General features: G+C 38.2%; 1 protein-coding gene across 2 annotated transcripts in view; it reads left to right on the forward strand.

Annotated features, from left to right (window-relative positions):
• MLLT3 (myeloid/lymphoid or mixed-lineage leukemia (trithorax homolog, Drosophila); translocated to, 3) overlaps positions 1 to 24,803 on the forward strand; it is a 427,197-nt gene that overhangs the window by 256,646 nt on the left and 145,748 nt on the right. For both annotated transcript variants that reach the window (XM_006864467.1, XM_006864466.1), the window contains one exon: positions 7,265 to 7,408. In XM_006864467.1, the coding sequence (XP_006864529.1) occupies positions 7,265 to 7,408 (144 nt within the window). The remainder of the gene's footprint in view (positions 1 to 7,264; positions 7,409 to 24,803) is intronic.

Consider the following 24,803-nt stretch of genomic DNA (forward strand, 5'->3'; position numbering starts at 1 on the left):
GAAGCTTAGCCATCCGGGTCTCCAAGGAGCACTCTGGCTGCACTTCTTCCAAAACAGATCTATTGGTTCTTCTGGAAGTCCATGGCACCTTCAGTATTCTCCTCCAACACTACAACTCAAAGGCATCAATTCTTCTATGGTCTTCCTTATTCACTGTCCAGCTTTCGCATCCATATGAGGTTATTGAAAATATCATGGATTGGGTATTAGTCTTGCAAAATTCTGTCATGTAGTTTCCAGCCTAATTTCTATCATGAAGGCCATATTTTCCAACTACTAATCTTTCCTCTGTTCCCAATATTTGCATTCTAGTTGTCAGGGCTTATCAATACAGATTGATTATATGTTTGATCTATTTCATACTAAAAAAGTTGCTAGAATTACTCAGTTTCATCATCACTGACTTTAGTGGTTGGTTGGTGAATAATAATGGTATTAACTGGTCTTCCTTGTTGACATACTGATCTTTTTCTATTATAGACAGCATTATTCTTCATGATGTTGTTGTTGCTAAGTGCCTTTGAGTCATTTCTGACTCATAGAGTCCCTGTGAAGGGTTTCCAAGGAACGGCTGGTTGAGTTTGAACTGACAGATTTTGAAATGTTCCTTTTATTGATCTGTTCTGTACCATTCCTCTTTAAGTTGTCATTCCTGGCATAGTAAACAATTGATTGCCAGATTCAGAATGTTCAACACCAATTCATTACAGCTCACTGAGACCTCGGATATCAATCTTTATGTGTTTCATTTCATTTTTGACAACCTTAAATTTTTGTAGCGTCATGCTTCATACATTTCATGCTCTGATTATTAATGGATGTTTGTAGCTGTTTCTCCTCATTTTGAATTGTGCCCCATCAGCAAATGAAGGTCCTCAAAGTTTTACTCCATTCATGTCATCACGTTCAACTCTACTTTGAGGAGGCAGTCCTTCCTCAGTTGTATTTTGAGTTCCATCCAGTCTGAGGGGTTCATCTTTTGGCACTCTATCTGACTGTATTCTGATACTAATGTTTTAATATCCAATATTCTGGTACTGTCTAACAGTGTTGTACTACTATTCATAAAGTTTTCAGCAGCTTAACATTCAGAAGTAGGCCACATATTCTTTTTCCTAGCCTGTCTTAATCTAGAAGCTCAGCTGAAACCTGTCTGCCATGGGTGTACCGGTATTTAAAATACTGGTGAGCATAGCTTCTGGCATTGCAGCAACATGCAAGCCATCAGTGTGGTGAATTTACAGATGAATAGTGTCCATATATTACAGACTTAGAAATCCTATTGGCAGTTCTGGTCCGTCACATGGGGTCGCTCTAAGTAATAAACAACTTTACAGCACCTAACAGCAACAGAGATATGGAGATAACTGCTGGGTTCATAATGCATAGAATTCTGTATAGAGAGAAGTTAATCTAGCAACATGGATAAGTCTGAAACACAAATATGCTACCTGAAACGTTGCAGAAGTATTTGTAGTATTGTTAGTTGTCATTGTGTTGTTTCTGACTTAATGATTACCATATTGTATTGAAGGAGCTCTGGTAGCGTAGTGGTTCCGATTTGGGCTGCGAACCTTAGGGTCAGCGGTTCGAAACTACCAGCTGCTCCGCGGGAGAAAGATGAGGCTTTCTACTCCTGTAAAGATTTACAACCTCGGGAACCCTGTACAGGGTCACTATGGGTCGGAACCAACTTGACAGCACTTAACAACAACAACATATTGTATAGAACAACACTTTGTCTGGTCCCGTTCCAGCTTCAGGAACGGTGGTATGTTTGAGTGCACTGTGGTGGCTGTTGGCAGAAGTTTATGTGTTTGTATTGTTGTTGTTGTCAAGTGCCATAGAGTTGATTCCAACCCATAGCAACCCTGTATAGGGTTTCCAAGGAGCAGCCGGTGAGCTTAAACCGCCAACCTTGCAGTTCAAATAGCTTTGCAGTCTGGTGCACTAACCCACAGCGCCACACCAGGACTCCATGTGTATGTATGGAACAGTATAATTTATTAAAAATGAACCAAAATGCTGAAATGAGTAAATCGTGTTGTAGAACTGTGTATTTTAGTGCAAGAGCAAATGCTAGAAGGATAACCCAGGAACTTAAGGATCATGATTACTAGGTGAAGAGGGAATGTAGCAGGGGAAGGAATTAAGAAATTTACTTCTATATATAAAAAAAATAATAATAAAGGTAAAATCTGGTGAAAATACTAACATATAATGTCAGTGGAGGGCACATGGGTGTAATGGTTTAAGTAATTTTCTTTATGTTCTTAACTTTTTTAATTACAAAAAGGTAATTATTGCTTCTTCACCTATTCTAATTTGTCTTCATAGAATGTCTTAGAAATCAGGTGTGTTATGTTCTAATCTGGTTAATAGTTGTTATTGTTAAGTGCTGTTGACTTCGCTGTGACTCATGGCAACCCTGTATAGGGTTTCTGATGAGCATCTGGTGGCTTTGAACCACTGGCCTTGTGGTTAGTAGTCCAGTGGTTATCCTTCAGTGTCACATTAGGATTCCAGTTTGGATAGTAGAGCTGCATATATTTCTTGCTGCCTTTCCTATTGAAATAATCCACAGGTGACAATTTAAGAGAGCCCCTGGGTGCTACATGAAAGGTTGGAAGCTCCACTTTACCCAGAAGTACTTTAGGAGTCCTGGTGTGGCGCTGCAGGCTAATGCATTAGATTGCAAAATTGTTTGAACAGCAAAGTTGGTGGTTCAAGCTCAGCAGCTGCTCCTTGTAAACCCTATACAGGATTGCTATGGGATAGAATCGACTCGATGGCACTTAACAACAACAACAACTTTAGGAAAAATGCTTGCCATAGAAAACCCAATGGAGCACAGTTCTACTCTGACACAGACCTGGTCGCCATGAGTTGGAATCCACTTGATGGTGACTGTTTACAGACTAGGCTGATGCTCCAGAATGGTATACACTTCGTTCCTTTGGAATATTGAATGTTTTAGTCATCTCTGGAGTTTGTTTAACTTTGTCTTGACGAATGAAAATCCATTACAATAATGGCTTCTGAAAAATGTGCATACTGAGTTTCTCTAGGCGACAAGGGAAATGCAGCTGCAATGTCACATGATGTTGTAGTAGTCTTGATCCTCTAGGTAACAGATACTGTTCTGTCTTAGGTCCCATCATCATCCCTGGCTCTCCCTGCTTTTGATAGACCTGTCTTTTGTTTTCCTCATTTATTTGATGTCAGAAGTCAATAGGAATGTGAAGTTGCAGTACTTCTTTTGAGTTACTATGCATTTATTTTGTCTGATTTTGAGCTTGTGCTTAACAAAATAAACCTGTCTGTAAGAATTTTTTTTGTTTTGGAAACACAAAGCAGACAGGTACATTGAACCATTGTCAATGTGGCACTTTAGGCTTGAAGAACTCTCCTGCTTTTGTCCTCAGAAAAAGTATGAGAGTAAATGTTTAAGGGGCTCAAGTGTGGCAACAACTGTGAGGTTGGCCCACGACTGGGCAGTGTTTCTTTCTGTTGTACGTAGGGTCGCTATGAGTCAGTACTGACTCAGTGGCACCTAACAGCAACAACAACAAATGTCTAAGACTCAACAGTCTACAGAAGAAGAGGAGTTAATTTGATGCTGACAAAAACAGATTTCTAGCTCTAGAGAATGTATTAGTTTTGTATAAAGAGCAAATTTCATGCCTTCTTATTTGAACTTGGAAGAAGAATCTTCTGAAGGATATAGATTACTTGATATTGATGTCTACAGTCTGAGGAGATAGTCAGTTGGTCAGCATACAAGTTGATTAGTTATTTTTTCCTTATTGAAAAACAAAAGCAAAACCTTTAAAAGAAAATTGCACTCAGGATTCATAGAAAAAGTTACTCTTTGGGGTCTTTATCCTTAATTTGTTGAAAGGTATTCTTGTTTTTTGTTTGATTTTGGTTAAACTCCTGTGGACTATAAAGCAGTGCTGCTAATACTTCATGCTTTTCTACTGGTGATTATAGTCATCAGTATATTTTATTATTTTAACAAGTGTACAACTAATTGATGAATATAGCCTCATATGTGATAAAACTTTGGAATTACCCCATTTTGCCATTATAGACAGTTCCCATGTTATAGATGTCCAACTTATGGACAACTCCTATTTGTACGTGTTCTTGTTAATTGCCACTGAGTTGATCCCAACCCATAGTAACCCTGTATAGAGTTTCCATGGAGCGGCTGGTGGATTTGAACTGCCAACTCTGCAGTTCAAACAGATCCTACAGTACAGCACATTAATTTCACTTGGTTCTGTCATGGCTGATAAAGTGATATAGGAACACAATTGAATTTTTACAATTTGGATGATTCCAAATCTAATTTGGATATTAGATTACTGGCAGGACGATCAAGAAATACACTTTAAGCAATGGCCATAGTCTTTGAATGGGGTGCCGCCATCTTGGAGCAAGACTCCACTGTTGTACTTACTGGTTGGAAGCCCTACTTTAATGTTATGTACACTTGTCTTCACTTTGAAGCAATTAAACCAACCCCAACTAGCAACACATTCTTTATCACAATCCCCTTCATGTGGGGCACATGCAGTTTTTAAATCACTGTAAGGTGTTCAACCTTTTTTGACACTAAAATAAGGCTAAATAAGAACCATATGCACCTGTTCCAACTGACTTACAAAATTTTAAAGACACAATTAAGAACAGATCTTGTTCATAACTTGTGGTTGCCTATATTAGCTATTTAGTTTGGCAACCCATGTATTTACATAGATAATGTGTATGTCATTGTTGAGATTGTTGTTGTTAAGTGCCTTCGAGTGGGTTCTGATTCATAGTGACCCTGTATAGGATTTCCGAGGAGCACCTGGTGGGTTTGAACTGCCAACCTTGTTGCTCAAACTGACCTTGCTGTTTACTCACTTAATAAATATGTGCCTTCGAGTATTTTTCTAGTCAGTTATTTTAAACATCTGAGTAGTGGTTCATGATATTGATATACTCAAATGCAGATCATTGTCTTTTTTAGTTGTTATTGTAAAAATTGCTGTCCTGAACATTTTCTAATAATACACCTTGGTACAAATATATATGTTGGTACAAATATTTGAGTATTTCTGTGAATTTGATTCCTAGAGGTAGAGTTACTGGGTCAAATGTCATGTGTTTAGTATGTTGACAGATAATGCCAAAATGTCTTCCAAAAAAGGCTTTGCCGATTTATAGTTCCAATTACAAAGCATAAAACTGCCTTCTGTCTGTTTTTAATTAAATTTAAGGTTGTGTTGACTCTTCTATGGTTTAGAGGAGGGACAGATAATAATCATAACATGATCATTACACTAATAGAAGAATCCTATAAAAGAGCTAGGCCAAATTCAGACTGGATTGGGAGGGTTGGGAAATTGTCAAAGAAGTCAGTGCTTTAGCTGTTTCTTGAATTGCATTAAACAGGTAAAGGGGGGCAGGTATTTCAGGGTAGAAAGCCATTATAGGCACAAGGAGCGCTGTATATGAGAATCAGAATGCATGGCATTACATAAAGTATTGGGGAACTGCAAGTTTTTCAAAGTGATGGTAGGAGCAAGTGTAGCAAGAGAGCAAAGGAAATACAGGAAAGGTGTAGATAAAAAGTGATATTCCAAGGTAGTAGGATTTTTATCCTGTATAAATTGAGCCGTTAACAGCTTTTTATATCGTTGGAAAGATACCGGATTTTCATGCTAGGAAGGTCACTATTGTGGTTTTGTGGGAGGTAGAATGGGGTAAGTTAAAAAACAGGAAGAGCCCAGGTGAGGCTTGAGGAAGACAGGAAGTAAGATAATGGTGATGGTAACTGGAGTAAAAATGGTAGATCTGAGAGTTCTTAAGGAAAATCCACCACCCATCTGTCAGTTTACCATACTGTGATGGCTTGCATTGCTGTGATGCTGGAAGCTATGCCTCAAATATTTAAAATACCATCATGGTCACCTATCATGGACAGGTTTCAGTAGAAGGTTCAGAATAAGACCAGGAAGAAAGGCCTAGTGACCTACTTCCAGTTGACATCTTAGGGATCACGCAGATTTGGTTGCTGGGCAAGTCATCAGGAGGGGATGTATGGTTGGAGAAGGACATCATGTTTGGTGAAGTAGAGTGCCAATGAGAGCGAGGAGCCCCTTGGTGAGATGGAGTGGCACAGTAGCCTTAACAGTGGGCTGGAAATCACGAGGATGATGCAATTCTAGGCAGCATTTCATTCAACTGGGCATGAAGTAACCATGAGTTGGAGTCAGCTGGACAGCAGCTATCTCTCTCCCTAAAGAGGAATACTAAATGGAACTCAGAGGCAATTTGATTCTGTTGAGTGAGGAAGAAGTCAAAATTGGGGATAGTGTGTGTATTTTTAATCTGGAAAAAAAAAATTAGGATTTCGATTTGTCAAGATATATAAAGGACATATAAAGACAACTGGATTTAGGCTAACCCATGCCGTGAGTCATCCCAATGGAGATATGGATGGGAGAGACAGGGGCATCTAGGTAGAATTAACTCCCTGTTAGTGGACCCATGTCCTGGAGGAAATTTGCAGCAAAATAGGAACTTTTTAAGTTCAATGGAGAAATAAGAGAAGTCTGTGAAGAAGACTTTGAAGGAATGGTCAGAAAGATGTGAGGACAACCAGGAGAGAATGGCATCTTGAGATGACAGATGAGTGACTTTCCTGTCAGATTCTAATGATCAAGTGAAGAGTTGGTAATGAAATGAGTACAGAAGCTGATTTGGGAAAGTTTAGATGAGGCAGGATGAGGAGGGAGTGGCTTCAGAAGTTTCTAGTTGAGTGTCTGGTTGATGGTGTCATATTGCTAGAGAGATTATAGGGGAGATGATGAGTTCATTCCTCCTCTTTTCCCCTGAAAACAAGAAACCAATTTATCATATTTTTCCATTTGTTTTGTACATACTTTTGTGATCATTTCCCCCCAGTATTTCTTTGACACTATAGTTTTTAGGGGTCTTGGTGCAGTGCTGTAGGCTAAGCATTGGACTACAAAGTCCATTTGAACTGTAAGAACACCAGTTCATACACACCAGCTGCTCCTTCGAAACCACCCTATACAGGGTTGCTATGAATTGGAAATGACTTGATGGCACTTAACAATAACAAAAACATAATTCTTAGATGTCTGGCTCTTTTCTGTTCCTTATAAGAAGTAAACCTGTGTTGTAAACCTTTGTTGTTTTCATTTCTATTTATGCCCGAATCTCTTTCTGTTTTGTAAACACACAGGAAGAACCTAAGAAAGTCCGATTTGATTATGACTTATTCCTGCATCTTGAAGGCCATCCACCAGTAAATCACCTCCGCTGTGAAAAGCTTACTTTCAACAACCCCACAGAGGATTTTAGAAGAAAGTTGCTGAAGGCAGGAGGGGTAAGTGTCACTCTCTGTATAAAACCTCCCTATAAACTGGTTGTCAGTTTTTAAGAATATAATAATCTAATGTTTTTGTTGTTGTTAAGTGCCATTGAGTTATTTCTGACTCATAGTGACCCTGCATAGGGTTTCCTAAGAGTGGATGGTGAGCTTGAACCGCCGACTTTACAGTTCTGATCGACTTTGGAATACAACACATTAGCCCACCACACCACACCAGGACCCCAAAACATTAAAATACAGCCTTATAAAGTAGGAGTTGTAAAATTGATATAGTATCTCAGTAACTTACCTGTGGACTATTGGTTTGAGATGCATTGTTGGTTAGAAAGAACTGCCTTAAGGTTTATGTGGTTCAAATTTATTTTGGCAAACACCAAAGTCAAAATAAATGGGGAAAAAACCCAAACCACCCTGAAGTACCCATAATTAAGAAGAAAAGATGGAACAAAATCTGAAGGAACAACATTTTCTTTGGTTATAGAAATTACAGGGTAAAATTGAAAGTCAGGTTAAAAATTATATCATACAGTTAATGTCAGAATTTTCTTGATAATAATTAATAGAAAATCTGTGCTCATTTATATTCTCTGTTTGGGTCATTTAAATCAGTATATTTGTTAATTTGAATCCTATGTAAGTAATAACCTCATATATATGAAAAAGCTGGACAGTGAATAAGGAAGACCATAGAAGAATTGATACCTTTGAGTTATGGTGTTATTGGAGAAGAATATTGAAAGTGCCATGGCCTGCCAAAAGAACCAATAGATCCATTTTGGAAGAAGTACAGCCAGGGTGCTCCTTGGAGGCTAAGATGGCCAAACTTCGTCTCTCATACTTCGGACATATTGTCAGGAGAGACCAGTTGCTGAGAAGAATATCATGTTTGGTAAGGTGGAGGGTCAGATTAAAAGAGGAAGACCCCCAATGAGATGGATTGGCCAAGTGGCAGCATTGATGGACTCAAGCGTGGCGTGAGGTTGGTCCAGGATCGGGCCTTGTTTCATTCTGCTCTGCATGCATAAGGTCACTATGGGTCGGTACTGACTCAATGGCACCTAACAACAACAACATGTAAGTTAAAGGTGGATTTTTCTCTTTTAAGGCAGTGGTAACAAAAGTGTGGTAATTTTGCCCATGTGGCTTGGCTAGTATGGAGAAAGATAAGTAGAGTTTCATACAAAAAGGAATGCTATTGAGTGCTATTGACTGATTGTCAAAATCTCTTTTAAGCGGGTGTGGTGGGGCTCATCAGCCCCTGTTTCAGATGCACTTCCTATGCAGCCTTACGTGGGTAGTGTTCTTTACTCAAGAATGCCCTTCATTTTATTTGTGTGGGAATGTTTTGCTAGTTTTGCATTCATAAATGTGTTGTGTACACCATAACTTTTCAAGATGCTTCAACTCACTTATCAGTTCTACCTAGGATTTTAAAGGTTTGTGTTTTTTTAAACAGACACCTCCTATTGCTCTTATTGCATTGTCCTCAGCTTTACTCACAGCAGTGACCACACAGAACACAGACACATACTCACAGTTGGTGGGTTCACTAGGAAAGCTAACAGGTCACAATTCAGGGTCAAAACGGTTACGGGCACAGTCCTTCCCAGTCAGGACACCCTCTCCTCTGTCATGCCCACAGGCACACTGCTCTCTGTCCCTGGCAAAGTTACAAAGCTCTTGTAGGGCTGCTTTGTAAGGGTACACCACAGGGTGTACCACTCCACTGTAAGATGCAGCCCAGATGTACTCAGCTCTAGCTCCCCCAATTAAGTGGCTGGAGCTCCCCATCCTGCAAGCAAGCTTCCTACTCCAAGTCCCTCAGTTGAATTGAACTTGCTCTGTGGGCTGGGAGGCCCACTCTTCTGTCTTGTTCTTTGGCTCTTAGTTCTGCCACTGCTGCTCCTCTGCCACTTCCAAAGGACAGGCTCCGCTCCTGGTTCTTTCTTCCTGATGCTAGATCCCCCCACTTGCTGCAAGGTGGCTCATTTCATAGCTATGTTTATTTCAAGTTTACAGTTATAATGCACTCTGTTAATAATCACAACAGAAGCATGTCAGTGTCTTCCCCCAACTTCTCTTACCCAGATTCATTAGGAAAAGTTACTTGGTGGGAGTTACAAAACTAAGGGTAGAAGAGACATTAATAATTTGCTGCACTATAATAGAAAAGAGGGGTTTTATGTAACCTAGAAGTTTTTTTCTCTTTATAGACAACCATTTTGAAAACCTCAGGAGAGCAGTGGACCCTCTCATAAGCAAATCACCTATCTGTATATTTGTATGAATATTTTCAGTTATGTGGAATATGTAGAGTCCCTTTATGGACCTCAGATTATAAATTCTTGTGTTGACTTAAGAATGAGCCACAGTGCTAAAGCTTATATTCTCATTGGTTTAATTTTTAAGTAGGAGTTTTCTAAAGGAAGATTTATCACTTCATATCAAGAGTGAAACATTTTTGAAATGCGAAGGCAAACTGTACTATAGGATAAGCACTGGACTCCTAATCTTAAAGTTTGTGAATCTAACCCACCAGCATCTCTGTAGGAAAGAGATGAGGCTGTCTGCTCCTGTAATTTCAGAAACCCCATGTTGAGTTGTTGACTCAGAAGAGATTGAGGGTAGTAAGTTTTTTTCCCCAACTCATAGCAACCTCTGTGTAGGATTTCTGAGACATTAAATCTTTTCAAGAGTAGAAACCTTCATCTTTCTCTCATAGAGCCTCAAACCACCCATCTTGTGGTTCACAGCCTTGTGCTTATCTTTCATAGCCACCACACTCCCCAGAGATTATATAGATGCATATGTATTATTGGTAGTTTATATTGGTAAAGTGGATGTAAGCAACAGGGTTAATTTTTGTAAGTACCACTTTTCACCCACAGAATTATAATTGTACATTTTTCAACCAGTATTTATTAAAAAAATAAATCTATGTATATAGCTCACCAGGCACAGTGCCAGTTTTTAATTCAATTTTTTTCTATTTAATTTTCAGCATGACATAGTTGAATGAGTTTATGAAATTTTCTCCTTTATAATTTATAAATTTGGGAGCAAGAAGGATGAATAACTTTTTTAGATAATAAAACTAGTTAAATAGTGTTGTTGTTCAAGTGTTGAGTCAGTCCTGACTCATAATGACCAAGTATAGGGTCAGATTTGCGGTTCAAACTGACCTGTGGTCGAATAGATAGGTAGATGGATGGATGGATGGATAGATGGATAGATAGAAGAGTCAGGTTAAACCCAAGTGTGCTCACAGTTCTCGTATGTCCCCTTGTCTCTTCTGCTGGGCTTTTATTGTGTCCGTTGAACTACTGCTATGCCCTTGAAGCATTGCTGATACATGCACATTTCATTTCTCACTATACTGTATGTCAATAGAATATAGGTTAAGTAGTTATTGGTAGGGCAACTTCAGAAATGAACCACTGTTTATATTTTCCTCTGGGGAAATGCATCTTTATGAAGAAATGGGTTTTTGTAATTTCGCTCATTTGAAAGTTAGGAGCTTATTATATATGTATAGAGGAAGCTATTTTAATAAGCCTTTTTTTTTTTTTTTCCCTTAATGTTTTTAGAGATTAAAAAAAAAGCACAGTATTGATGGTATTTAGTTAAGGCTGTGACTTTAACAACCAATTGACCCCCTTTTAAATCCTAATCTTTCTCATTTCTTTTTTTATGATGGTGACATTTTATATTTCTGATTGTCCCTCTTGGCATGTCACTGGGTAGGCAATTTGTGTCTGTGGATTATGGAACTTAAGTACATTAGGTTTCTGATAAGAGTTGTAGGAAAGTGTAAATAGGACATGGAACTTTTTAAAACAACCACTTAGTCCCAGGGTCCTTAAGGACTGATTGTGTGCAGGGCAGGAGGTTACGGGTCAGTGATACTGCAGCTGAGGGCCGCGTTACTTCCTGATAAGTCCTCTGGTAGCTTTCTAGTCTTCTGCTACACTCAGCCTTTATCTGAGAATTATCCTCCTTGACTTCTGACTTACTTTCTTTGTGTTTCTTTAAGTGCTGTATGAAGGCTGCAGATATCTTCTTACTGGCCTTAGACTGTTCCTTGACAGCGCATATTAAGTTGAAATATGAAATAGTCAAGCATACTAACTGCTTGACATTTTTAAGATCTCAAATGGAATGAATCCAGTGAATTGTGTAGCAAATGAGTTTTCGAAAATTTATCCAAACCAATAATAAGTCCTGTAGTTTCTATCCATTTGATAAGAGAAGGGTAAAATGGCTTTCAATAGAAATGTGAAAAAACAATCAATTGACTAATATTTTTTCCCTGGCTTTTGAGCACTTAACTAGTGGTAGTATTAATACAGCCAGTTCTGGTGCTACGAACTTAAAAGGCATTTTTATTTTATTCTTAAGTTTGTGAGTTACAGAACTTAACTATATTAGGTTTCATTAAGGGTTGTAAGAAAGAATATATATGGCACAAATACTTTTAAAAACAACCATTTAGTTCCATTGCAGGTTAAACTTTCTATTTTGGGGTCTGGGTTTGGGGAGAGACCTAAATATTGCAGATTCAACATAGGTGAATATGTTACGTATTTAAAGGGAGATTTTAACTTGGTGAAATCATTATATTTAGTTTGAAGTGTGTGAGTGAAGTCAACTTACTAATTTGGCTATGGTTTCTTTTATTTTTTAAAAATCTAGTTGATTTTTAATCCAAAAAAATATCTTTCAGTTCTTATTTTCACAAACTCTGAAACCCCTCATACATAGCGCTATTACAATTTAAACAAGTTTAACTTGGCTTTTCAAGAATTAAAAAAAAGATTGGCTTAGAGCTGGCAGCATCTTAGAAAAAGTATACATTTCAACTCTTAATAGAAAATTATTTTGAACTTTTTGCCAGAAGAATTTTGGATATTTCTTTATATCTGAAATGTGTAAATAGCTGATTTTTTCCCCAATAATATATATATATTTTTAATTAGATTTCCTGTCTTTTTTTTAATGTTGCAAATGTTTTCTAAATGGTTTCAGAAAAATCTTTCTGTGTATTTCCCCTTTGGGGAAAATATACTCTCTGCTCTTCTGATGAATGTTATTGTTAAGTATGGTCAAATCAGTTCCTGCTCATAGAGACCCCATATAGGATTTCTAAGGAGCCACTGATGGGTTTAAATCACTGACTTTGCAGTTAGCAGTCCAGTGTTTATCCTACAGCACCACACCAGGATCCCTTTTGTTGAATAACTCTCTAGTACTAATAAATATGGAGTCCTGGTGTGGCGCTGACCACAAGGTCAGCAGTTCAAACCTACTAGTCACTCCTTGGAAAACCCAGACAGGGTAACTATGAATCAGAACTGACTTGACAACACTTAACAACATTCTGAGAATGCTTACTTAAAAAGCAAAAAAAAAAAAAAAAAACCAACAATCTCAGAGCCCGAAATACAAACTTTAATGGGTGGGACACATTTTGAATTTAAACATTATTTTCTGAGAATACTAAAATCAGAATGATACCATTTATAGGAACCCAAAGGATATTTCCTCTCTGCTAGAGATTTCATTGGAGCTTACCAGGGAAAATGGTTGCTTTGGATTAGAACCTAGACAGTTTAGGCTTACAGTCAGAGAAGACAAAAGTACTGGTTTTGGAAAGGGAAAAGAATGATCCTGGAGTTTATGGGAAGGAGTGTAGTGTTACGAATTGGGCTGCTAACCTCATGGTCAGCAGTTTGAAACTACCAGCTGTTCTGCGGGAGGAAGTTGAATCTTTCTGCTCTCATAAAGATTTACAGCCGCGGAATCCCTATAACGGGGTTGCTATGAGGTGGAACTGACTCCATAGCACATGACCACCACCACCAGAGTTTATGGGAGGGGATATCTTTTTGTTTCTTTGAAGCAGATATGGGAGTGAGAAACAAAATTTTGAGAGCTAAATTTGATATAATCTATTCGTTTTTTGATTTAAGTAACAGGGCTAAGTATACCCCATGGTGTATGTACTCAATTTTACTGAGATAGTTGTTTCTCAATTTGGAAAACAAAAAACAAAACAGTTAATGGATCCCTTTTGAATTATTGATTTTCAAATTGGGTGGATCATATTGTCAATATGTTTGTGGTTTTAATAGAGACCCATGGTTCTCTACTTGATCGCTTTCTTAGTTGCTGGAATTAAGCCATACTGAAAAACAAAACAAAAGAGTTTGACACTCATTCTTCAAAAGTGCTGAATTCACAGGGATGAGTATGTCTTTTTAAAGTCACTCCCTTAAAATATGCCTCTGTGTGTATTTGTGTATGACTGTATGTCATACATGGGGGCTTCAAAAAGGTCATGGAAAATTTTCATTATCTTTCTATTCCATTTTTCCATGAAATTTTTGAAGCTCCCTCAAATAAGTAAGACTATGACTAATCTGCCAATTTACCTCTTTGGATTTCTTATTGAGAAGGAGTATAGAACAATGGAAAGAGTCTTTCAGTCAGGCATCATTGGGTAAAAACCTCATCTCTGTCATCTACCTGGTTTACCCTGGAAAAGTCATTGTATTTTTTATTTTTTTTTAAAACTCGGTGTATCAGCAATGAAATGGGCAGGACTTTGTTTTTCTCAGAGGGAATGTGTAAACTTGGTGGTGGTGTGCTGTGGAGTTGGTTCTGACTCATAGCAGCCCTGTACAGGGTTTCCGAGGCTGTACATCTTTACTGGAGCAGAGAACCTTATCTTTCTCCCATGGAACAGCTGGTAGTTTTGAACTTCTGACCTTGAGGTTAGCAGCCCAACTTGTAACCACCATTCTTTGGCATATAATAGAGTTTCTGAAGCTATAAATCTTTATGGAAGAAGATAGCCTCATCTTTCTCCCACCAAGTGGCTACTGGGTTCAAACCATCACCCTTGAGATTAACAGCCCAATGCAGTTAACAAATGCATGGTAGTGGTTATGTGCCGTGGAGTCAGTTCCAACTCATAGCGAGTCTGTACAGGGTTTCCGAGGCTGTAAATCTTTACATGAGCAGAGAGCCTCATCTTTCTCCCACCAAGTGGCTGCTGCTAAGACCATCACCCTTGAGATTAACAGCCCAATGCAGTTAACCAACAAATGCATTGTTGTTGTTGTTAAGTACCGTGGAATTGGTTCTGACTCAGTAACACTGTACAGGGTTTCCGAGGCTGCAAATCTTTGCAGGAGCGGAAAGCCTCATCTTTCTCCCCCAGAACAGCTGGTAGTTTCAAACTGCCAACCCTCAGGTTAGCAGCCTGATTTGTAATCACTGTGCTAGCAGAGCTCCTAACCAGCTTTATTTCAAGCTATTAAAGGTACAGTGAAAAAGGTTATGTTAGTGTAAGTCGGAACAGACTCCATGGCACATAACTACCAACGTAATTCACTCTAGGCTAATCTTTCAGCCTAATACAGGGCTATGAATTTGCTGGCCATACAAAATGGTGCTAAACCTGCTTTCCTGTGACTAAATCTAGAGTTGTTGTTTTTAGGTGCCTGTCAGTTGATTCTGACTCATAGCAATCATACACACAAGAGACCAAAACAGTGCCCGGTCCTGCACTATCCCCCCATTGCTGTTATGTGGGAACCCTTTGCTGTTGCCATTGTGTTGGTCTATTACGCTGGAGGTCGTCCTCTTTTTCACTAACCCTCAACTTTACCAAGCATGATGACCTCCTCCAGAGACTGGTCCCTCATAATAATACGTCAAAGTACGAGATGAAGTCTGTTCATTCTTGATTTTTTTTTTAAATTGTAGCTATATATGTGTGTGTGTGTATATATATATAAAAGAAAGCATTTCTCATTTCACCTGTTATTCCAAGTACAGCCCAGCCACACCAAGTACATTCCCCATGCTTTTAAACCTTCACCATTGTCCCATTTCCAAACCTTTTTCATCACTCTCCTTTCTTTTGTTTTTCTCCCTTTTCCTTTCCTGTCTGTTTTTTTTTTTTCATCAGCAGGGGAAGTTCCAAAATTTTTATCCTAATGAAAAAATATACGTTATTTCCCTTCCAGTAAGTACATGATTTTAAAAAAGGAGCAGACAGTGAAATAGACCATCAATTGTTCATTTGCAAATTCAGTCTGAAGATGAAGAAAATTAAAACAAGTCCACAAGAGCCAAAACACTACCTTGAACACATCTCACCTGAATTTAGAGATCCTCTGAAGAATAGATTTGATGCATTAGATTCTAAAGACTGAAGACCAGAAGAGTTGTGGGATGACATGAAGAACATCATACAGAAAGAAAGCTAAGGTCATTAAGAAAACAAGAAAGAAGGAAAAGACCACAATGGATGTCAGAAGAGAGTCTGAAACTTGCTCTACAGCATATAGATGCTAAAGCATATGGAAGAAATGAGGAGATAAAAGACCTGAACAGAGAATTTCAAATGGCAGTTGGAGAAGACAAAGTCAAATTTAATAATTAACTGTGCAAAGTCCTGATTAACAAAAGGGAAGCACATGCTCAGCATTTCCTAAGCCAAGGGAACTGACGAAAAAACTCAAGCCTCAACTTGAAATATTGAAGGAGTCTATGGGCAAAAAATTAAATGATGCAAAAAGCATCAAAAGAAGATGGAAGGAATACAGTCACTGTACCAAAAACAAATGATTGTTGTTCAGCCATTTCAAGTTGTAACATATAATTAAGAACCTGTACATAGACTAGGAAACAGGTGTTCAAACAGAACAAGGGAACACCAAATGGTTTAAAATTAAGAAAGATGTGTGCCAGCATTGTATTCTTTCACTATATTTATTCAATCTGTATGCTGAGCTGATAGCCTGAGAAGCAGGATTATCTGAAGAAAAATGTGGCATCTATGTAGATTGGAGAAAGACTCATTAGCAACCTACAACAGGCAGATGATACCACCTTGCTTGCTTATAGTGAAGAAGACTTAAAATACTTGTTGATGAAGATCAAGGACCACAGCCTTTGGTATGGGTTGCACTCGGTGTAAAGAAAACAAGAATCTTCACCACTGGACCAATAAACAACATCCATATAAATCATGAAAAGATTGAAGTTGCCAAATTTTAAATACCAGTAAGGTCGTTCACATTGGACAGGTTTCTGCTGGGCTTCCAGACAAAGACAGACTAGGAAGAAGGAAAGATGGACTACTGCTGAATATTTATAGAGTTCACTTTGCTTGAATCAACCATTAACACTCATGGAAGCAGCAGTCAATAAGTCAAACAGTGTATTGCATGAAGCAAATCTTCTGCACAAGATCTTTTTAAAGTGTTCAAGAGCAAAGATATTGGTTTAAAAATTAAGGTGTGTCTGACACATGCCGTGATATTTTCAATAAACTCATATGCATGTGACAGGTGGACAATGAATACAGAAGACCGTAGAAGTGATGCATTTGAGTTGTGGAGTTGAAGAGAATACTAAAAGTACTGTGGACTGCCGAAAGAACAAACTAATTTGTGTTAGAAGAAGTGCAGTCAGACTGTTTCTTGGAAGCCAGGATGGCCAGACTTCATGTCTCATACTTCGGACATTTTACCAGGTGGGACCAGTCTGTGGAGAAGGATATCATGTTTGGTTAAGTGGAAGGTTGTATAAAAGGAGGAAGGACCTCAGACTAGGTGGATTAACACAGTAGCAGCAGCGGACTCAAATGTAGCATTGATTTTAAGGTTGGCACAGTATTGGGTAGTGTTTCGTTCTTTTGTGCATGGGATTACTATGAGTTGGTACTTTTGATGGCAGCTAACAACACATACTCTACTTAAGGAATCATTATTTCTTCCCTCCAGCCTTTAGTAACCATCATAGAATGATTATAAAATGAAAACCTTTTCTTGACTTTTTGTACTAGTGGTCTCATACAATATCTGTTCCTTTGTGACTGACTAATTTTACTTGCATATGGCCATGTTATGTGGTATTTTGCAGGTTTATGGTTATTCAGTGTTATGTAATCTCCCTTTGTATGTATGCACCACAGTTCGTTCATCCTTTCCTCTGCTGATGGTCATCTCCATATTTTTGCTGTTGTGAAAAATGCTGCAGTGGACATGAGTGTACATTTATCTATTCATGTCATGGCTCCTGTTTTTTGATGATATATACCAAGTGGAGATAATACTAGGATTGTTTGGTAATACAGTACTTTTGTTTCTAACCTTCTGACAATGTGCCATACCATTTTCCATAGTGGTTGCACTATTTTACAGTTCCACCAACAGTGTAGGAGGGTCCTGAACTCTCCATATTCTCCCCAGCATGTGTTGTTTCCTGTGTCTTTCAACGTTGCTGTTAATGCTGATGATATTCCATTGTGTTTTGATTTGGGTCTGTACTGGCTATTGTCCTGGTGTGGAGCTGTGAGTTAATGCACCCAACTGCAAAGCTGTTTGAACTGCAAGGTCGGTGGTTCAAGCTCACCAGCTGCTCCTCAGAAACCCTATACAGGATCGCTATGTGTCAAAATCGACTCAGTAGCACTTCACAACACAACAACAATAAATGACTATTGAGGTCTGGTGTAGCACTGTGGGTTAATGTGCTGGACTACAAAGTCAGTTTGAACCGCAAGGTCGGCGGTTCAAGCTCATCAGCTATACTTCAGAAACCCTTTACAGTGTCACTGTGGGTCTGAACCAACTTGAGGGCACATAACAAGGATGACTAATAATCATGAGCATTTTTTCATGTGCGTGTTGAACCAACTTGGTGACACTTAACAACAATGACTAATAATCATGAGCATTTCTTCATGTGTTTGTTGACTTCTTGAATTTACGAACTTTGGTGAAGTGTCTGTTCATGTTCTCTGCTCATTTTAAAATTAGATTGTCTTCTTTTCAAGGTGTTGAAGTGTTCTGTAAAGTCTAGACAGTTGCTCCTTGTCTGATAATTTCATTGCCAAAATTATTTTCCCAATCTGTGGGTACTCTTTTTATTCTTTTGGTGAAATCATTTGATACATATAAGTGCCTAATTTTCAGGAGGTCACAATCATTGATTTTGTCTTCTGTTTGTGTGTTTTCACTTACGTGTGATGGAATATTTATGCCATATATTAGAGCCTATACGTTTATATCTGTTCATTGATGGTCTTTATAGCTTTAGGTTTTACATTTAGAAATTTAACCCAAGTTACTTATTTTTGGTATATGGTTTGAGATATGAGTCTTGTTTTATTCTTCTGCAAAAGGATTTCCAGTTTTGCTAGTACCATTTGTTGAGGAGACTATTTGTCACTTAATGTGCTTTGGTCTTTTGTCACAGATCAACGTAGCACAGGTGGATAGATTTCTTTCTGGATTCTCAATTGTTCCATTGATCTATGTGTCTTTCATTGTAGTAGTACCAGCCTGTTTTGTGTAGGTTTCAAGACTGGGAAGTGAGAGACCTCCTAGTTCTTTTTTTTTTTAAGTAATGCTTTGCTTATTTTAGGATTAGTTACTTTCCGTATGAAGTTGGTGATTAGCTTTTCCATCTCTTGAAAGAATGATGTTGGTACCTGGATTAGGATTGCATTATATCTATAGGTTGCTTTAGGTAGTGTTGACATTTTCACAATGTTATCTCTTCCTATCCACAAGGTTGAAGTCCTGGTGTGGTGCTGTAGGAATAAGCACTGGACTTCAAGGTTGGTTTGAACCACAAGGTTGGTAGTTCAAACTCACTGGCTGTTCCTCAGAAAACCCTATGAGTCAGAACCTACTTAAGGGCACTTAACAACAACATCCACAAGTCTGATACAGGTTTTCATTTTTGTAGGTGTCTTTTGGTTTCTTAGAGTTTTACAATTTTCTTTGTATAGGTCTTTTGATTATCCCTGGAGAAGGACGTCATGCTTGGAAAAATGAGGGTCATTGTAAAAGAAAGAAGTCCCCCAACAAGATAGATTTACACTGTGGCAGAAACTACTGACTCAAATATAATGCTTATGAGGTGACTCAGGACTGGGCAGTGCTTCATTCTGTTGTACATAAGGTCACTATGAGTTGGAACTGACTCGATGGCACCTAACAACATTTAGTCACAAGATAGCATGTGTAGTACCAGTTCATGTGGCCAGCAAATTGCTAGTTCTATGTTGGGGTTAAAGATTAGCCCTTGATATCTTTCTTCAAGTAGTTTACATTTTGGCTGTTTATGTTTTTCTTGTAACTTCATGTCTTTTTAAGATATACATTTTTGTTAGAAAAAGGAGCAATTTTGACCTTTGTTCTAATTCTAAATTTCTAGTATATTAAAGGCTACTCAAAGCTGCATGTTCCCTATGAGATTTCTCAATTATATGTTCAGCAAGGGAGTTTATATACTTGTTCTTCTGTATGAAGGCACGTAAGGAGGCAAGCATTTTAGGAGAAATGAGTTTGGTTTATAGCCATTTGTCCTGAATGCTTTCATTCTGTCATCTTCATAGAGTTGTTGTGTCCTTATTCCTGCATTCCATCTCTTTTTTTGTTGTTGCTCTTCCTTTTTTTTCCTCAGTTAAACAGAGCAAAGTATAAATATGTTATTCACTCTATTTCGAAATTACTGGCAAACAGTTAATTTTGAGGACTGAAAATTAAGACTAACCACAGCAGTTGTTAAAACTAGAGTTTCCATAGGCAGAAATCCAATTCTGTTCAGACACCACCTGTTTCAATAGAGCATTTCAGACGCCCCGTTTGGCAAGGTTTTTGGAAGAAGATGTGGGGAATGTGCTTTCAGTCTGCGTACGTCACAGCATAGTGAGTGCAGTTCTATGTCTCACAGTGACAGTTAACATTATATATGATCTGTTTTTACAAGATGTAAATTGGAATCTTTTTGAAACATTGCTTATCATGAAATGGAATTCAAGTCCACAGTAGACCCCCCAACAAGGAGATTTGGTTATTAAATGCCAAAGGGCACTTGTGATAACAAGCTTTCACTGATGCAGTTGTGTGTAGTTATCTGAACATTCTGTTTCAGGGTTCTGGAATGAATCTTACGTAGGGTGGTTTGATAGTTCCTTCTGGAGGGCAGTTGAGAACACTTCTCCTAACACTGAACTGTCAGATCACATTCTCCACTCCTTGATTTTTTTTAAAAACAGGTATATAAATACACTGTATGAAAGGATGTAAGGGGCAAGATGAGAGTCCCACCAGACCACCAAGGTTGCTGATGCTCTAGTATACAGAGTTCTCTATGCACAGGGATGAGGATATCCCTGGGCTAAATTCTAAGAGTAGAATTGTGGCTCCAAGGCAAAGTGGAATATAAATTTTCACGGATATTTACACACTGTACTCCAAAGAAGTTATACTATTTTGTCCCTACATCAACAATGGGTAAGAGTGCCTATTTCTCCACACAGTGACTTATTAAACATTTTCTTCCAATCTGATGAGTGAAAAATGGTATCTCATTGTAAATTCACATTTCCCTTATGAGTAATGATGAGCATCTTTTCATATGTTTAAAATTCATTTTCATTTCCTTTCAGAGACCACATTTTAATGTATTTTAAATTGGAAATAGTCTAATGTCTCAGTTTCAACTTCAATTCATGGGTACTCTTCCCACAGACTTACATTTGGAAAGGTTACAAAAAGATACCGAAACCTCTTTGAACAAGGTTTGTGTTTTCAGGCTTCCTTTCAACGTGTAACAAATTATGTTTTTAGGAAATGATTTGTCGAGACTTTGGCTTCTGAAAAATCTAAGTGGCTTTTGTGTCAAACTCATCTCGATAGTGCCCAGAGAGAGATAGCTGGCTGCTTATTTTTAAAATGACTCAAAGAAAATAACACACGATAGATTATTTCCATGACGGTCACTGGGCAGCATCCTTGGCATTTGGGGATATTTGTTTTGGACAAGCATGCTTTTTGTTGTTGTATTTTGATATATATCATATGTAATTGTCTGCCTCAAAAGATAAAAGAATGCAGCTGTTTTTCACCAGCACTGACAAAAGGTAACTTATTTAAATCAATGTAAAAATGAAGAAGTTGAATTTAGCCATTTGGTTGTTTCTCAGTTGGTGTCCAATGCTGTTGAGTTTTCTTCCAACTCACAGCGATCCTGTATAGGGTTTCCAAGGAGCATCAGGTGGGTTTAAACCGCTGACCTTGTGGTTAGCAATCTGTTGCTTATCCTACAGCGCCAGTTGTTTTTGTTGTTAAGTGCTGTCGAGTCGATTCCGACCCATAGCGACCCTGAACAGGGTTTCCAAGGCTGTAAATCTATTGTTGTTGTTGTGTGCCGTCGAGTCGGTTCCGACCCATAGCGACCCTGTACAGGGTTTCCGAGGGTGTAAATCTTTACAGGAGTAGAAAGCCTCATCTTTCTCCCACAGAGCAGCTGGTAGTTTCGAACCGCTGACGACCTTAAGGTTCGCAGCCCAATTCGTAACCACTACGCTAGCTAGCAGAAAGCCTCATCTTTCTCCTGAGGAACAGCTGGTAGTTTCGAACTGCTGACCCTGGGGTTAGCAGCCCTATTCATAACCACTACGCTGCCAGAGCTCCTTTACGGCACCAGAGTGGAGGTTAATTTCATGTCGTTTTTGGTATTTCATTGTATTTTCTGTGTCTTTGACTTTCCCTCAACTCCCAAGCCTGGAAAATTAAATTGTGAAAATGGAGCATACATAGGCATGATAAATAGAATGTCAAAGTTGTAAATCTTAATTCCAAATGTAAGTTCCATCTCATCAGTTCTTTTGAGGAAAAGTGTGGTCACGTGAGATTATTTGTGCCATTCAGTTATAGACTATATGGTTTAAATCTTCTGAAAGTTGATTAAAATATGCACAAAAATGTATCTGTAGTATGAAACAGCTTTCCACCATTCTTTCCTTCTCAACTGTCTGTTTGGCTTTTAAGTAAGCAGGAGGGATGTGAAGATACCCTCTCACTCAGTCTCAAACTCCAACACGCTAACTATGTAAGCTGAGCAAAGGCTAAAACGCAATTAAATGACACAAGTCCATGTTCCTAGAGAGAGTACTAACAACAGTTCTGCTGACATGGAATTGTCAGTCATGGAATATTCTCCACAGATCTTCCAGCAGAGCTGCCAGGAGTAGCAGTTTAACTCTATGTGGGAGGCTCTTCATACAGGAACCTGAATTTATTTTTTGTAAGGAAATGCTGTGATACCAAAAATAAAACCATCACTTAAACTGCATCCCCGCCTCCAATGCACCAAAAGCCAAGAAAATAAGTCAATAGTATAGGTACAACTATGGAAATTTATCTAAAATAAGAAAGGAAAAAGAAGAATGTGTTCTCTTTTTAAATACCAAAATATTACATTGAAAATTGTAGATTCAGTTTCTCTTTTCCTACTTTATTATGAACTTGTTCCAAAGTTTTTATGCAAAGTTTGTCTAACACATCTGGGCCTATTCCTTACTTCTAGAATGGGAAAGTTTTGATTTTCCAAGTCAGATATTTTTGGGTTCATACTCTGTATGTTAATAAATAAAAATAACTTTAGGGATAGGGAGAGAGAAGAGGAATTGTTAGCATTTTATTTTCTGAATTTTTTTTGTACTATAATTGGTTATAGGAAACCCAGTCATTACTTAATATCTAAAGGTAAGATTAAACAAAAAATAAACTTATGAAACTGAAATAGATTTTTGTTTTGAGGGAATGAAAATACATGGTAAGTGATTTAATACAGTAAACTTTATAGCCACAAAGGACACAGCCATGGTGCAATAGAATGTTTGGTTTGAAATCTGAAGGCATAAATTCAGTTCTTAGATGGACTGTTAATCTACTGTAGGATCTAGGTAGATGTTAACTCTAAAATGAGTATATGTTCCTTGTGTTACAACTCTGAGTTTTAAATAAAATGTGATATATTGTTAAGCAGTGAACAGATTGTTTTATTTGTTGAGTCAGCCTCTATTTTCTTCAGATTTGTTATTTTTTAGGTTAAATTATGATTTTTACTACTTGTAAAGGAGAAAGTAAAAGTTCATATCCCAAGACTTTGAACTGATTATGGTGTTCCAGTCCTCCAGCATAGAAATGCTAAGGCAAATATAAGACATATGGAGGTAAAACAGCTGAACAGAAAATTTCCAAGGGCAGCTACAGAAGACAAAGTCAGGTGTTATAATGAAATGTGCAAATATCTGGAATTAGAAAACCAAAAGGGAAGAACACACTCAGCATTTCTCAACCTGAAAGGACTGAAGAAAAAATTCAAGCAGCAATTTGTAATATTGAAGGATTCTTTGGGGGAAATATTGAACTATGCAGAAAGCATCTAAAGAAGATGGGAAGAATACACAGAGTCATAAAAAATAAATTGTCGATATTCAACCATGTCAAGAGGTAGCATATGATCAAAAGCCAATGGTACTGTAGGAAGAGGTTCAAGGTACACTGAAGGCATTGAAAAAGAACAAGGCTCTGGGAAATTGGTGGAATGAATAAAACCTGAAATCTTTCAACAAACTGATGCAACACTGGAGGTACTTAGTCATCTATGCCAAGAAATTTGGAAGACAGCTGTCTAGCCAAGTGATTGAAAGAGATTCAGAGGTGGCTCAGAATCATTAGATAATGCCATCAATATCACATCCAATTATAATTTTGCTAAAGATAGTTCAAAAATGGCTAAAGCTGTGCATTGACAGTGTCAGACAAGGATGTGTGGAACAAGGAATATTATTGCTGAGGTCAGATGGATCCTGGCTGAAAGCAGAGACTACCAGAAAGATGTTTACATGTGCTTTATGGATTATGTAAAGGCTGTCAACTGTGTGGATCATAACAAGCTATGGATAACATTGCAAAGAATCAAAGAATGGTTTTTACAGACACTAATAGGCAGTCTTTAGAACCGAAGAAGGGGACGGTGGTTTAAAATTAGGAAAGTTGTGTGATAGTGTTGAATTTAACCATTCTTAGTCTGTACACTGAGAAGGTGGATCCTATGTAGAAGGTGGCATCAGGATTGGAGGAAGACTCATTAGCAACCTGAAATACACAGATGATACAACCTTGCTTGCTGAAAGCAAAGAGGATTTAAAATAACTAGTGGTTAAGAATAAAGACCACACACTTCTGGAAAAAGATGGCGGATCGGGTGGAAGTGTAGTGACGAGCTCTGCCGAGAACAACACAGAATACAGGACCAAGAAGGCTCAGGGAATGGCCCCAGTACTCTGAACCACATGTAAAGGAATATCTAGAAGTTTGGAAGACTTACAGCTGGGGAGTTTGTGGCAGAAGCAAGAAATCAATTGCTTCCTGGTTCAGGATGCTCAGCTGCTCCAGGACCCGCCATTTTTTGTGGGGCCAAGCAGAGAAAGGATCAGAGCAGCCATGGACGCCTGACAGAGCCACAGAGATAGAGGTGTGGACATTCTTTTTTTTGGTATCTTTTCGTT

This window comes from Chrysochloris asiatica, unplaced genomic scaffold (assembly GCF_000296735.1).
Source record: "Chrysochloris asiatica unplaced genomic scaffold, ChrAsi1.0 scaffold00065, whole genome shotgun sequence".
Taxonomy (NCBI): Eukaryota; Metazoa; Chordata; class Mammalia; order Afrosoricida; family Chrysochloridae; genus Chrysochloris; species Chrysochloris asiatica.